At 38.6% G+C, this 10512-nt stretch overlaps 2 protein-coding genes across 3 annotated transcripts; one reads left to right on the forward strand and one right to left on the reverse strand.

Annotated features, from left to right (window-relative positions):
* Positions 1-1719: 1719 nt before the first annotated feature.
* Positions 1720-3363, forward strand: rbx1 (ring-box 1, E3 ubiquitin protein ligase; the record flags this gene model as incomplete). Of its 2 annotated transcripts, XM_079456968.1 has the most annotated exons (5): positions 1720-1826; positions 2582-2660; positions 2760-2830; positions 2910-2995; positions 3167-3363. In XM_079456968.1, the coding sequence occupies exons 1-5, from the start codon at positions 1749-1751 to the stop codon at positions 3177-3179; spliced, it is 327 nt and encodes a 108-aa protein (XP_079313094.1). In that variant the 5' UTR covers positions 1720-1748. The 2 variants fall into 2 exon arrangements, with proteins under 2 accessions (XP_079313094.1, XP_079313095.1); XM_079456969.1 differs by lacking the exon at positions 3167-3363 and having other exon boundaries at positions 2910-2999.
* Positions 3364-4446: 1083 nt separating this feature from the next.
* Positions 4447-10504, reverse strand: st13 (ST13 Hsp70 interacting protein). Its single transcript, XM_079456955.1, has 13 exons — positions 10415-10504; positions 9998-10144; positions 9431-9479; positions 8171-8255; positions 7805-7878; positions 7426-7492; positions 7211-7295; positions 7015-7125; positions 6591-6693; positions 6318-6434; positions 6177-6237; positions 6010-6098; positions 4447-5411 (listed from the first exon to the last, which is right to left on the reverse strand). Exons 2-13 carry the CDS (start codon positions 10105-10107, stop codon positions 5280-5282), a joined length of 1083 nt encoding a protein of 360 aa, XP_079313081.1. The 5' UTR covers positions 10108-10144; positions 10415-10504; the 3' UTR covers positions 4447-5279.
* Between the last annotated feature and the right edge of the window lie 8 nt (positions 10505-10512).

Here is a 10512-nt window from a genome sequence, read left to right on the forward strand (position 1 = left end):
ATCTGCCTGGCAACAGTTTCCCTGACGTCCCTGAGGTGGTGTCCCTCCAGTTGGACGGCTGTAAGATTCATGAAATCGAGGGTCGAGGTCGAGTTTTCCAGGGCATTAAAGGCCTGATGTACCACTACTTGTCATGCAACCAACTTGCTTCCTTGGACACAGATGTCTTCGCAGGTGCCAACGACATCATGTATCTTCACCTAAAAGGCAACAGACTTTCTCACTTTCCTTCTTCAGAGATGCTGTCCCACGTCCCCAAACTCCTCAAAGTTGCATCTTGAAAGAAACCTGATAGTTTAACTAGAACCTGTAGGACTTCAGGATCCAATCCCCCAACTGACAGGCCTCTATCTCGCCAATAACACCATCAGAAACATAGTTCCTAAAGCGCTGGATACGGCTCTCAAACTGGACGTTCTCCATCTTGAAGATAATAAGATGACAGAAGTGCCTAGTGATGCCTTAGGCAACGCACCTCTGTTAACCGAAGTCCATTTATCAGGGAATGTGATTCGCTGGATTGGTCCGAGAGCCTTTCTGGGTATTATTAAAAGTCTAAAACGCTTGTATATTGAACGAATGGGTCTTCAAAGGGTAGAGGATAATATTTCGTATATTATTTGAAATGAGAATCGCCATCCATCTCTGTGCTTAATCTCTCTAATGGCCACTGTTTTCTCTTCTGTGTTGTGAATGTAGATGAGCGCAAAGTCTCTAGCAGGGTTTGGTCCTGATCTGGTGTCTTTATCTCTGGAAGAGAATCAGTTAGAAGAGTTACCTGACCTTTCACCTTTTACTGGCCTGCAGCACCTCACCCTGGGCAACAATCCTCTAATGTGTGACTGCAAATGACTGCCATTTTACAGGTAAAACACACAAAATCCATTCATCTCAATATCCATCCATCCATCTCAATGTCCTCACTTTGTTTCTTTCAGGTGGTTGTCGAATGCAAGCTGTGTGTGGTTACCCTTCTGAACTCCGGGGGCAGGTTAAGCTGATGTTTTTAAAAACTGCTCTGCAGAAAATAACCAGTCATTCAATGAAACATCCATAACGCCCAATGAAGATAAACTCAACAAACCCAGGCCTAGCCCAGCCAAAGCCAGACCAGCAGAAGCTGGTCCTAAACCAGCAGAGACCAAGACGACAGCAGGACTGTTACAAAGCAGTGGACTCCAACCAGAGATAAAAAGGTTAAAACAGAAAAACAGAAGAAAGAAGACCAAGCATTGAGAAATTAGTTTTTACTTCAACTGGATGAATCTTCTACACAATAAACTTGTGCACAAACTTAAAAGTAGTTGCTAGCTACAGTTAGTTGACCAGATTTAAAGATGATATGTTTTTCCCCTTTTTCTTATCCACATTAGTTAAGTCTTAAGATCTACGTTACTATCCATATTTTGTTTTTTGTCAGAAGTCGTAAGTAAGCTGTTTGAATATATAAATATTTCACATTATCTTAACTGGTTCCATGGTGTAATGGTTAGCACTCTGGACTCTGAATCCAGCGATCCGAGTTCAAATCTCGGTGGAACCTAGGGTTTTGTCTTTTTGGACGTTTAATACAGTTAAACATACATGTTCATTTAGTTAAAGCTTTATTATAAGCGTTATGGCGTTTTAAACAAACAACAAAATGCTGCCCACTACACAACATCGCTTTAATGCGTCGATGCGAGGCACATTAAAACGAGTTGCGCTGAATTCCCGCTCACTCTCGCGAGATCTAACCAACAGCAACCATGGCGGCCGCGATGGATGTAGACGCCCCAGGTGGAGCTAACAGCGGAGCTAGCAAGAAGCGTTTTGAAGTCAAAAAGGTAATCAGCCGCGAGGTCAATGTTAAGAAATAACTCCATACATTTATATATCGTCCAGTCCCTTTAAATGTTACATTAAAGATCTTCTAGAGCAGTGCGTTTGTAATACCCGGTTAGCATTAGCAGTGCTGTAACCAACACCTCATTATGTGGCTTGGTTAAGATGTTTTGTCGTACAAAAAGCTGCCCGTTTTGACATCATATTTAGTGTCAGGTAGATGAGAAGACCGCGTTTGTGTCGCTTTTCTAGATTTGTTCTCTAGTAAAGTTAAATTAAATTCTGCAGCGTAATCTCCGATTATAAACTAGGCCCCTAGGTAACGTCAACGTCCAAATGAGAATCAATTCCGGTAAGTGAGATTCAGTGAGATTTTGAGCATTACTAGTGTTTTATTTAGTATTTTAAACCCGACACGGTTATATGGTTCAATGTATAACTAAGTACAGTTCTGTTAGAAAACAGTGGGGTATTATCGACGTCATCACTAAATACCGTGACATTTCCTTCCCTAAACATTTGCCGTGGTTTCACTATAGTAAGAATGTTTTGTTTTTATTGTAGTTAAACCATTAAAACATGGCTACTACACAATGACCATAATAACATATAGTTTCCACTGAGATGTTGTACTGCCATAAGAGGAAATGTTGTTTATATAGTTTATAGCTTTCTAAACATGAATAAACTTAGCTTTTCTGATGAATGAGGTGATGTTGAACACGATATTTGCATTAATAGCTTTTTTCTCTTAAAGTGGAATGCAGTGGCCCTGTGGGCTTGGGACATTGTGGTGGACAACTGTGCCATTTGCAGAAACCACATTATGGATCTTTGTAAGTATCACCTGTCGTTTGGTCTACATCTTGGAATCCACTCTTTTGATTTATAATAAAAGCTATTTTAATGATAATCCTGCTGTGTGTTTGTTTTAGGTATAGAGTGTCAAGCTAACCAAGCCTCGGCTACATCAGAAGAGTGCACAGTGGCCTGGGGAGTCTGCAATGTGAGTACGGCCGCACGCTGTATATACACGGCCTGGGCTCTGTAGAGCAGTGTTGTGACTCGGTTGTTTGTTTCTGCAGCACGCTTTTCATTTCCACTGCATCTCTCGCTGGCTGAAGACCAGACAGGTGTGTCCCCTGGACAACAGAGAGTGGGAGTTTCAGAAGTGAGTTTTTTCCCTCCCGGTTATATACAGAGTCAGACTAAAGGTGTTGTTGATGTGTTTAGATACAGAAGGAATATTATCCTACTTGACAGCTTCTTTATTAAAAGTCAAACTTTGAAATGAGGTATTTGCTGCTTGCACATGTTTGCTGAATGATGTCTTGTTTTTTAGGTATGGCCATTAGCAGCGTCTGGACTGATTCAGCATTTCCATCAGGTTCAGGATTTTTCCTGAGCTGGCTTCTGTTTAGATGCCGCTGTTTCTTGTTAAATAGATGTATTAGTACAGCGTTAAATTGTTGATTTTGTTTATTTTATTTCTGTGCAGCATACAAGGCTGTAAATTTTGAATAAAGTCTGTCTAGGGTCCATATGGTTTGGTTTGTTTTTTGACTCGTTGTAAGAGTATTAAACTAGTCTGCCTGCTCGAAACTAAAGCAAGTATGCTTTAAACCACTGCATTCATTTGAAAACTTCTTTTTAAAATTGAATTCTTGTTGATTTGTTTTATTAGTTATGTAGATCAGTGCACACATGAGAGATTGCCAAATACAGTAAAATTATACATGAACAAGAACAAAAAAAGCTAGTTTTAATATTATGGTGTTTTAATGACTAATAAAATAGCAGAAATAACATGTCAAGCAAGTTATCATCTCATAATTGTAAGAATGTGTCATCAAATAATAATCCTTTCATATGAGAAAGCTTTGTAATACAGTATGTAATCACTGGCCAAACTCTTGTAATGCACCAAACTGCATATGGTTATACTTTTGGTGTTTCTCTCTGCTCTAATATTAACTCTCTAAAAGATTTAAACTTAAAATCATAACTCCTTAAAGGGAAATTACAGAGACTGTTTAAAGGGATAGTTTACCCAAAATTTTAATTCTGTCGTTATTGTTCCAAATCTTTATAAACATGTCTAACACAGAGAAAGATATTTCTAAAAACAGTTCTCGGACCCCATTGTCTACCATAGTAACAATGTCTTTTTTGGGGGTTCTGTTGAATACAAAATACACTTTGAAGAATGTAGGAAAGCAAACAGTTCCGGGGAAACTTTTGAATACCATTGTCATTTTTCTTACAATGGGAGTTAATGGGGTCCAATAACTGAAACGCATCATTTTAAACTGGTTTGGAACATAAGAATTTCAGGACAGATTTTTTATTCTAGGGTGAGCTATCCGTTTAATAGATGCTGAACCTTTCCTGTAGCTCACTGGTTAGAGCATGGTGCTAGCAACACCAAGGCCAAGGGTTTGATTCCAGGGGATTGCACATACTCAGATACAATGTATAGTATAATGCAATGTCAGTCGCTTTGGATAAAAGCGTTTGCCAAATGCATACATGTAGATTCTATAGTGAAATACTCTCTTTTTCATAAAACAATGCAGTTGTATACAATTTACTCTTATATCAGTAAATAAGGCCAGACTAAAATTTGCAACAACCAAAATGTTTATTGAATGAAATCATGAAAATTCATTTTAAATGCTCATTTATTACAAGAATGTGTTTGAATTTTACTTTTTGCATTGACAATAGACAGAAAACAATGTTAGATTACATTGAGGGGGAGGACAAAAGAAACTTCAAGTTAATGAATATTTATGATCTGTTAGAAATATAGTCTACATTTAATTTTACCAATCTGGAGAATGAAGCCACACTTACACACTGGATCAAATTAATCTAGCAGAATTTAATATTTAATGTGTAAGGAAACAATATGAATAGGAATTTAGTTGAAAAATAAAGATCTGCAGCCCACTCAGTAAGACCACATCCATCAGCTGTGAAAGAGATTGTTATGAATTATACTTGAACCTCTGGAATGGTTGGCTGTTGAATGTCTATGCAGCAACTGCTGACTTACGTTTTTCAAGCCCATAAGTACTGATATCTTGACCTGCATTATGATATGCTGTAAATGTCCCAGAATCTTTTTCTTAATTGCTAAATGTGTCGAGTGAGCTGACCTCAGTAAAAAACATGAAATAGTCTTTCCCCAACAAAACTTCAGAAAAATAAACCAATACTTGACAGTTCTTGCTCAACCCCCACATCTGCATGGTCTTGTTCCAATACTCTTTATAGTTTTCTTCTGGTTTTTCAGCATTGCAGTAAAAGTCTCAACTCCTTTAAAACTGTATCTCTACTTTGGCTGCTCCAAGCTAAGTCTTGTATAAATTTTGTGGCAAGAAACCAGTGAGAAAAAAACTACATCAGAGTATTGGAACCAGACATTATCCACCATTCACATTTTCTGCCGTTTAGGGCTGCTGGCCACCGAACTTGGAGCTGAGTTTGTTGATAAGAGCCATGATTTTGGGGTTGCTCTGGTACTTGGCGATATTGGCTGGGTTCTGTGCCACATCCTGGAAAGCTGCCATCACCTCTGGGTCCTAGAGGACAAGAACCCAATAAAGGTATTTTATTATATTTAAAACTGAAGACTGAAACCAGACACACACACACACACACAGGCCAACTACAAGCCCACCGGACCCAAAAATTTACATTTAAAACTTACTATTTATAGGTATGTGTTTAGGTAAAATGTTCATTTTGTTTTATTCTGTGAACTACTAACAACAACTCTCCCAAATTTCAAACAAAAATATTTTCATATTTTTAATTATTTTTGCTGAAATAACAGAAAACATGCTCCGTGTTTTTTTCAGACCTCAAATACTGCAAAGGAAACAAGTTAATATTCACTTTTAAGCAAAAAAACAGTAACAGTTGTACATAAACTTCAGAGAAGTTCAGATTTTTTTTTTAATGTGGTGACCTCGATTTTGATCATGGTTTCATGTGTCTTGTCATGCAGCCAGTCTTTCACAATGCTGCTAGATGACTGTGTCTTTCTTAAGGTTTGATTTTGTTGAAATTTAACAAAGGCTGGACGTAATGACCACAATACATCTAGAAATGCTTTTGAAATTAAAATTTGGAACAGTCTCTTATTTTGTCCCGCGGCTGTATGTGGTAAAATGTTACCTGCATAGCCATGAGAACCTCTGGGTCTTTGAGAAGTTCATTAAGTCCAGGCATTCCAAATGCAGCTCCACCTGGAAAACCAGCACCTCCTGAAGAAATAAGTATATATAAATAACTTTCATTACAGTAATAATTCACCTAATAAGATCCAATGACCAAAAATGTACCTGGAAATCCAGGGAAACCTCCTGGTGCACCTCCTCCAGCCTGTGGTCTGGCTTCCTGTTCCTAAACACAGACATACATGAACCAGTGTGATTCTAAATCAGAGCATTAAATCATCACTTTCTTCAATCCATCCATCTTACCCTCTGTGCTCTTTCATGTTCTTCCCTCGCTTTCTTGACACGTTCTTGCCTCACTCGGATCTCCCGTTCTTCCCGCTTGCGTTCATATTTGCGCCGATGCTCTATGATTTTGTTGGCCTGTGAGGGAAAGGTTTGTCAAAATGTTTGTGATGTTCTACATTTCATAAGGAATATTACAATCAGAGCAGGGTGATTAGATTCTACAACAAACAACTGTACGTTTGAGGTCAGAGTCATAGGGCCAGTATTTTTGTAAGGGTCGGGCATTGATACCTTTGGCTGGACTTCTTTAAGCAGGGTACTGGCTTCTTCATCATAGTCAAGTTTGCAGGCCATTGCCAAGTCTTTTGCCGACTCTTCCCAGTGCCCAAGCAATCTGTGAGAGAAAGATCATATATCTTTAACATTGCGGTAGTAACATTAGCCCGAGCCCGACACACACTCAACACAACACCCTTATATGAAACAGATCCGCATCTTATTCTACACGGGAGCGAAATGTCCAGGCAACCAAAAATGCAAAGCACAAGAACACTAAAATTAAATTGTGAAAACAATTTCTCATTCTAATCTCTTTCTATTTTATTTTACAAAGTCATATGGGTTTGGAATGACATGAGGGGTATAAACACCAGAATTATACAGATATATAACAATATATATATTTTTTTCCTTTATATATTAATTTGACTTTTACCTCTGTGCTTTCCCCCTCCATTTATAGGGTTGGGCTGAGTCTGGGTTGATATCAATGGCTCTGTTACAGTCTCTGATCGCGGCGTTAGGTTTCTGCATCTTCACATACACACTGAAAGAAGACACACAACCGTCATAATTAAAACCACATGCTTTAAGAAATCCAACCAGTACGCAAGATAGTGATTTGCTTCTACCTAGCTCTTTTAGCATACAGAATGGCCAGTTTCGGGTTGAGCTTGATGGCCTCTGTGAACAGTTCCAGAGCTTTCTGTAGGTCACCTGAAAACACAAGCATTAAAATAAGTTATAAGCAGGTTTCCACAACACGACTATAACAGACAACTTAAGATATGTCAATAATGATTAAAAAATAACAGACATCACAATGACAAGTAATGTGGTAGCTCACCATCTCCTAACGCACCAATGGCCTCCATCTTCTTCTCATTGGCCTGATCTATCATTTCATCTGTGATCTGAGATTAAAGAAAGTTATAACATCATCCTGGTTGTATACTTTTACTTTACAGGCATGATTAAAGCTTTTGAAAACAATGAAATCTTTATGAAAGAGATACATATTTCTAAATGTAGATATATTTTTCTATTGGGTCAACTTGTAAAATCTTGTTTATGTTTGACGTCTGCTATGACAATTTCATGAATTAGCTCATGTTCTTTTTGGATTAGTCTGAAATATTGCAATTCCGCACTGTAACTTTACTACACGTACAATACATTTCATATAAAGATCAGGGACAATGGGAACGAATGCACAATGATTGTACCTCCAGGTTCTCGTAATCGCCCATCTCTTGAGGTTCATCTGTTTCTGGCTCGATCACTCCTTCATTGTCTATTTCTGAAGAAATTAAAGAAATTACATTAACGTTTCATGACATAAAACAGTTACATTTAACGCCGTATCCTCCAATCAGTTACCAGCTTCACAATAAACTCATAACATCTGCTTTAACTGTTTTGGGGGTAGATATTCACTGCTAGAAAGATTGCACACTGCTATACAGAGGCAAAGGAAGGGTTTAGAGAAAGTTCACGGCTATTACGAGCCCATAAAAAAGCCAGCGTGATGGCATATGCAGAGCAAATAAAGGATATTAAAAAGTATATTACAGTCAATAAATGTCACGCACCTATTTCACTCTCCTCGCTCTCAGATGGTGGGGCTGCTCCGGGTTGTGATGCTGTTTTGGGAGCCCCATCACATGGACAGCCTCCCTTCAAGCAAATAAAAACAGAGATTGTTTATCTTATAAATCATAATGGTTCTGCTACTGTAAGAGCACATCTATCACTAATCTACGTTTATGTTTAATATCTTAAATTTACCCTAACAATCTTTTTTCCTTTTTAGCCAAGTTAGTAAAGCATGGTGCTGAAATTGGAAAGGTTATGTATTCGATCCTCATTGCAAAAAATGTTGCATTATAGGATAGTTTCAATCACGTTGTTTTTTGATGTGCAAGGCGTGGCTGGAGGGCAGCAAGTGATTTTCTCCATAGGAATTCACCATCACAAACTCAAAGTCCCTATTGTAATCGACCTGTACAACAAGCAAATTTACGTCAAACCTGACTTGTAATAAACACCAGCTTCCAATAAAAAAACCAACAGTTCCCATAGAAGTCCAAAACAACAACCACGGAAAACAAAATAAATACATTTGTTTATCACTGATATCAAACATAAACATGATAACAGAAAGGTTATGTACTAATTCTTTCGCTGCCTTGAGCCAAGTTATGTGGTTTCTTTATAATAAACTTCTATGAAGAACAAGCTAAATGTGACACTATTCTCATCCCAACCGCAGATTCAAGTTTAACAAGCCACTTTCATCTCGGTTTCTCAGTCAATTCTCGCATTGTGGGGCCTAGTACACAGGATTGAACAGTGTTGGAAAACTGAGCTCATGATAGACAGACCGAACACCACATTGAATGGTTATTTGTCTGAGTTGTATCCACTTATACGCTTTATCAGTAAGGTAAAGATTTGTTTTGTTAATATAACATGTTACTATCATTTTCTATAAATCTCCAAATTTGATTATTATTTGATTTATAATTCATGAAATAACACCGCCTAAAACATCTTTGAGAAGAGTCAATTACTTTTTTAACACCAGTACGTTTCCTTGTTATTGAGTACACATTTCCATTACTGCAACTGAACATCATCAACCGTTTTCAAACCATACGATTATTACCAGACATATCTGTGCATCTCTAGCATTTTTGCGTTGATAATATCCAAGTTCTGCGTGTGCATGGCACAAGAAAGAAAGTCTCATAAAAACATGTTTCTTTTTTGCTCATCCTGGCGTTGCCCACAACTCTAAGCGCATTACAAACTAAGTAACAGTAGGTGTACCCGTTGATTTCACTTCTCACCTTGCATGATGAGCTGTTATTTGATGGTATTGGTATGTTCGCTCCCATCCTAGAATAAAAAACATCATGTTAAATTGACTGTCCAGTCAGTAAAGCCTAGCGGCAAGGTTGCGAATTACAACCAACCTTTCACTCCACCCCTCCCCCTCCCTCGTAACACTACGACGGCTGAGACAACATGGCGAATCGCATGCAAGGGGACCCGCGGTGTATGTAGATAGAAATAGCTCTTTCTAATGTAATATAAACATAACGCTTCATTGTGTAAGCTCCTTACCTGAAGGTATAGCTGTGTATAGTATATTGCACTTCTATCAATAGATCATCCCACAAATTATACACTGGACCTTTAAATGTGCATGCTACACAAATAGGCACGCATGGGCGAATGCAAAGATTTATTTCTGGGTGTGCTCCTTTAAAAACGGGATGATGCTGGAACTTTCAGGGAGTCACATGTATTGTGGGTGTGACTGCTCTTAGAAATGGCATAGAAATCTATTTTATTACACGGTGCTTCCTACATCTATATAACATATAAACAACGCGGATATTGAATACACTGACCCCTGCAACCAGGTTTTAAAGAAGCTCATCTCCGGCGTGTGCAGTACAGCTGGATTATCCTTGCACATCTTCACGAAGGCCTTCAACTCCGTCACTTTCTGCGGGTCCATGTTTCACAACAGTCAAGTCAACCAGAGAAACACTGCGCTGGAAAAACAAGGACGCAGAATTAGCAATTTCCCAATCGCTATTATTCGTCCGTGAATAAACAGAGTTAATTGCGTGTTAAAAACGCAGAACCGTTTAATGGAACGGTGCGACAAATTATCTCAAATTGATTAGCGGCACGGGGCGCACGCGCTGCACGGAAGCTTCTGGAATAATGCGCGAAGAAGCGCCGATGGTAAAAAAACACGCGTTATTACAATAATCGCTCGAATCAGGCGCTCGTTCGTTCCAATGTAATTATTGCTTTACCTGAAACAGCGAAACTGAGCTGCGATTTGACGGACCTTCGCTATGCACGCGCAAGCCAATGTGCGAACCTCGAGACTACGAATTTTGCGCAGGCGGGA

Source organism: Barbatula barbatula (genome assembly GCF_947034865.1).
Source record: "Barbatula barbatula genome assembly, chromosome: 5".
Taxonomy (NCBI): Eukaryota; Metazoa; Chordata; class Actinopteri; order Cypriniformes; family Nemacheilidae; genus Barbatula; species Barbatula barbatula.